The sequence below is a fragment of the Alligator sinensis genome, unplaced genomic scaffold (genome assembly GCF_000455745.1).
Source record: "Alligator sinensis unplaced genomic scaffold, ASM45574v1 scaffold677_1, whole genome shotgun sequence".
Classification (NCBI taxonomy): Eukaryota; Metazoa; Chordata; order Crocodylia; family Alligatoridae; genus Alligator; species Alligator sinensis.
The window spans coordinates 723107-728716 of NW_005842276.1; the positions used below are offsets into that span (position 1 = coordinate 723107).

Genomic DNA, 5610 nt, shown 5'->3' on the forward strand with positions numbered 1-5610 from the left:
CATATGGAGATCCCTAAACCAGCAGAGAGGTTTCTGAGGTTTTTTTCCCCACAAAGATAGTAAGGACTAAACAAATGAAGGGTCCTGTTTGTGCATGGATCTGGAAGTCAAAGAAATAAACTTTTTAGTTAGAAAGTAGTGCTTAACTTAAGATTTTATGGCAAAACATTTTAAATCACTGCATTGATTCTGAATTTGTTCTCCCTTTATATTTGAAAAATATCAGGTACACCAGGGGTTCCCAAACTGTGGTCTGTGTACACCTGGGAGTACACAAGACATCTCTGGGGGATACGAGGGAGAAATTTTGTAACGGCAGATTTAATTTTCATTATCATAATTGGCATTTAAGGGGTTAAAATATAAAATGGATGCTGATAGAGATACACGGGCAGCTGGTAAATCTGGAAGGGGGTATGCAATAAGAAAAAGTTTGGGAATCTCTGACGTACACCATTCAATATCGCAGTAAATATCAGTGGCTATTCTAGATTATATTGATTGATAAACACATGGTATTTAGTGCCCAGAACCATGAAATACTGTACTTGGAAGACCACCTGGGTGGAGATGCTATATATGTCTTCCTATATGTTACCTGTGGCTGGGGTATTTAACATATAATTAAGCTTAGTCTGTGAGCATTATCACACTAAAACACTGATCTTTCAGTTTTGTATAATTTCTTTGTCTCTTAGATTCATGATATACCCAAGATATGAAGTATATCATAATCCATAATCATGCTCCAGTTAAAATCCATTGAAGTGTAATAAAACAAATAGATGTCCACTACTAAGGGTTATTATCTTCACTATACAAAAAGAATCAACTTACCATATTTAAAAATTTTGCTTATAAAGTTGTAAAGCTTTCCCAGCTATATATTCAATGAATTCAGAGCTCTCGGTATCTAAATCATGTGGAACCTTAATTGTGAAAGTAGGTGAAGTCAGAATATTCACATCTACCACTGTTTCATTTGGACTGGAAGAATCCCCAGGTGACACCTGTAAGAGAACAATTTAGTACTTTGAATACCATAACTTCAGATAATTTGTCAATATTATTTATACCTATTTTGCATTCTTCTCACTGGAAGTGAGGGGACACAAAAGAGAACTATTAAAAACTTGGTTATTTTTCACCCACTAACTTTCTTCTGAAGTGAACTGTATTTTTCCGAGTTCAAGCTAATTGACATTGGAGGCATTGTTGGGGTTGGCTTGGTAATAGAGCACTACCATATTGGAGATTTGCAAAGTAATATTTATACAATGCTTCACTAGTGTTAGACATTATTATTGCATGTAAAATAAACTTCTATCCTCTTGTTTTCTACAAAAGTGAAAACTAAAACCCAATCTTGCAAACATGCATGAGTCATACTAATACTTTCAGAGGACTGCTCATGCAATTGAAGTTATTAATTTCTACGTGTTCATAAACTCAGACCCTGCATCTGCATCTATAATTTCCTAAGCAGACAATTTAAAGTTCACTTGGAAAATGTTTGTAAATGTTGTTAGTCCTTCTGTTCTTATTTTACGTTTTTCTTAGGCCAAAAGTTCACGGGGCTGAAAAGGACCAGATGGGTCATGAAGTCAAGTCTTATGCAACCATGCCATAAATATTTAGGTCCACAAGTACACCCACTTTATTCTGAGCCAAAGCCCTCTTTGACAAGCATAATAAACTTAGACTCTTTAGTACAAAAAAAAACAGAGCCTCGAAAACTTATAACAAGCAACAGGAAGAGTCCAAGGGAGACCGTGGGCACTCCCAATCCAAGGTACAATCTTCAGTACAATCAGATAACCATAGAAAGTGTACTATGCTACCTACAACAAAGGAAAGCAACCCTACCACCCAAGGTTTTTGCCAGGCTGTCCTGAGATAAAGTTCCTTCCTATCCCAAATCTCCGACAGTCAGTTTGAGCTTGAGTATAGGAGTAAGACATACCTAGCACACCCCAGACAATCTACCATCTCTACCTGTAGCCAATATACAATGCTTCATAGGAAGGCAAAACAAAAAGGCAAGTAATGTATAAAGAAGAAAAAAAAAGATCTTTCTGGCCTTTTCAAGAGATCAGCAGAAGCCCTGAAGCATATAGTATTATGCAGAATATAGTATTATATTAAAAAACTCAAGAAAGATGAGTATGGAAAGGAAACCTAATCCAGAAAGGTCATGATAACTCCCTACCTGGCCTTTCTGACTTTCAAATACAAACTAAAATTCTAGGTAAACTAAACTAAGGCACATCTTCAAGAATGCATCATATTCTCCTCAAGAACCCCCAGACAATGAAACCCTACAATACAAAAATACTCTAAGGGTGACCTCCTGTACTTAGCCCCAGAAAGTCATGACTGCCTTTTGTTTTTGTTTTTTTAAGATTAGCTGGCATTAACACACAGCTTGCCCCAAGAACAGTGTTACCAAGAGTGGTAATTTATTGTATATCTTCCCATTTTCTCAGTTTTGAAGCCCTTCCTCCCCTTTATTTTTTGTAAGATGGAATAATATATTTATTTTTTGTAAGATGGAAGATGGAATCATATAATACTAGGGAAAATGGCTTCATCCTGAAGCATGCTGGTAGCAGTGGCTTGGCCAAAACTTCTGCACAGCATTTACCAGCACAAGCCAACTCTTTTTGTCTTGTTTTATTACTGTATGTATGATCTCTGGTTATTTATGACATATTCATTCGTGTTTTGGCGGACATTGTGTATGACATCCAACCTATATTACAGTAAAATTCATAATATTTACCACACTTGGAGGTGCTCTAATAAAGATGTATGTGTTTTGTATTTCTTGTTGGCAAAGCCTCAGTTCATCAGGACAGGTAATCTGAGGGCAATCAAACCTGTCTGTTTCTATTCACTTCTCACAGGCAGTGAAGCAGGTTGGCCTGTCAGTTATCCATCATGCTAAAAGGGTTTAGAGTAGAATAGTTTCTATTCCCTGGAGTTTCAGACCATCAAACTCAACCTGAGCAGGAACTTTGTATAGTGAAGATCAAAAATAAAACACACAAAAATGTCTGCAATCCCCTTGAGCTATCCAAAAGCATAAGTGTGAGTGAAATAGAGAACATAGATGTCATTGGGCAATAGCTATTTCCTTTTTAAATCAGTAGCTTTTACCTTTACTATATTGAAGATGTTTTCTGATCCGATGGTCACATTGGACAGTTCAGAAACCCACCCAAACCTTTCCTTCATTTTATTCAACAAGTAGGAAGTGTCTTCTGTGTGATGCTGAATCAACTGGAGAATCTGCTCATACTGCTCGCTTGAGATATTAACCAATTTTAAGGCTTCATCCAACTTTGCATGTAGTTCAGGGATATTTGGGCAATCTATTTGGAAAACACAAAATTTTATAGGAAAAAGTTATTTTTTTCACATATCTCTATATATTAAGTGCTGAGACCTAAATGTTCCAAATATTCTTTGCATTTTTTAAATTAAAAAATAAACACCCAATGTAACTTTTTCTTTCTTTCTTTTTTCTTTTTCTTTCTGAAGCATTTAATGTATCTAAACTTTGTAAATTCAGTGATGCCAGTGTAGATTAATGATCCCATTCCTGTGTTGTAGCTGCTCGTATTGGATAACTCAAAGGTTTTATTGCCTTTCATGGAAAATGTAGTGTGGTATGCAAAATAAAAACTTTGTTATTACTATAAACTGTACAGAGTTATTTGTCTATTTATACATTATCTTCCTTTTTAATAGCCTTTAACTTTTTATCTGTCCATCTCAGTTATGTAGGCTATCACAAGTATGCCTATGATATATGCTGCTAGCATATGTTGCTATTGTATTTTAAGAGCGAATTTTACTGCAGATGAGTAATAAACATTAGTATACAGCTAGAATAATCTGTTGCTGAACCTGCAGGTGTAAACATAATGATAGTGTTTTTAGGATCTATAAAGAAATTCATAAATGAAAAATACAGGATTAGAATTGTGCCTATAGTGTACTATACAAACCCTTTAAAAAGTTTTTGTGGCACATATTACTTTCTATACTCGTAAAGACAATTAGCCCAATTCTGACATGACATTTCAGTTCAAACACTTACTGGTCACATCCATTGATCATTCACTTCTGTATTGTTGTTTTTTATTCTTGGTTTTTATTTATGGCCTTGTATTGCTGTTCTCCTTTGCCAAAAAGTAGTTTTGAAGTGACAGTACTAGGTTATTGGTACAGATTAATTATGACCATCATGCTCAATGTATCCTACTCAACATACCCTTTCTCCAACTGCACTATAAAGCAGTGCATGCAAATTATGTTACACTAGGGAGAATGTTGGCCTGGATTAATGTATATACACTCTTCAAATTGTGCTGTTAGATCTTTAATATTGTCAGATCAGACCCAACTGAAAGTACCTTGATTTAAGCTGTATTTTGGCTTTTTAGACCTCATTTATTTGAAGAGTTGTAGACATAGCAAATCATAGCAGGAGACTCTAGAGCAATTCAGCCTGAATTTTTCCAGAGGCTTTTGGAAAGGGCATGTCAGAGTTCTGCTAATTTTTCACATATTAATTTGACTTCTCCATTTTGGATCCTCAGCTCAGCAGTACTGGTTGTTGCCTGGACAACTTAGCCATGTCCAGATGAGCATGGACGTGTAGTGTGTGGTGCTGCAGACCTGTCTTCGGTGCCACACACTGCACTTGCAGGCATTCCTCATGCTGCTACCTTGCAGCAGCGGAGAGCCCGGAGTAAAAAAAAACACATGCTGAAAAAAAGGAGGGTGGTGTACATGGTGGCCACGTGTGCCATCCAAAACTGGAGCCTGGCCAACTGGAGTCACACTCTGGCTGTCACGCATGCTTCCTGCCATGGCTGCAGCTCCAGGAGGCCCCCAGGACCCCAAGTAAGGCTGCTGGGGCCAGCACAGTTGCTAGCCCCAGCCTCCCCTACCCCACCTAGGGTAACTTGCCACACACCAGAATGTGTATGGCATGAGCATTCCCTAGGGACAAACAGCAGTGGCACAAAGTGTGCTGCTGCTACTTGTCCCCAGGGAAACAAATGTCTGCGCTCATCTGGATGCACCCTTCATAGCTAGCCCTCATTCCTCATTTACCCTTCTGAGGAGCTGCACAGTATCTAAGATTATGGCTGGTTTTATATAGGACTATAGTGGATTATAGGGAGATTTAGAGTGTCTTTACTTTTAGAACTGGACAGGGATAAATACAGTCTATCCTTTGTTGTCTCTGAAGGATGGCACCTTTAACATGAAACGATATACATATCTCAGTATTAGAAGGCACTTTGGACAGAAGCAAAAGTGTTAACAACTGAGTTATACTGACACTGTGTGGAGGTTTTGGGAAGAGGTGTATGTACTATAGAACAACTCTGTAGCTGTAGCATAAATATACTAAACCTTCAGAAACTGAAAGTGAGTTCTAAAAATATCCAAACACGACAGCAGAAAATTACCAGTATCAAAGCCTAGAAAATAAAGGTCACTACTTTATCATGAGCACATTTGAAAATAACTCTACCTTTCATCAGCATATCCTGACATTTCTGGCATCTTTCATGAAACTGTGAGCATCCT

The 5610-nt window shown here is 37.3% G+C and overlaps 1 protein-coding gene across 1 annotated transcript in view; it reads right to left on the reverse strand.

The window, feature by feature from the left end:
* Nucleotides 1-5610, reverse strand: part of CLUL1 (clusterin like 1) — a 13325-nt gene that overhangs the window by 636 nt on the left and 7079 nt on the right. Inside the window, 3 exon segments of the mRNA XM_025209261.1 lie at nt 838-1010; nt 3160-3374; nt 5555-5610. The exon segment at nt 5555-5610 is cut by the window's right edge and continues 8 nt beyond it. Coding sequence (XP_025065046.1) covers nt 843-1010; nt 3160-3374; nt 5555-5610 — 439 coding nt within the window. The 3' untranslated portion in view covers nt 838-842.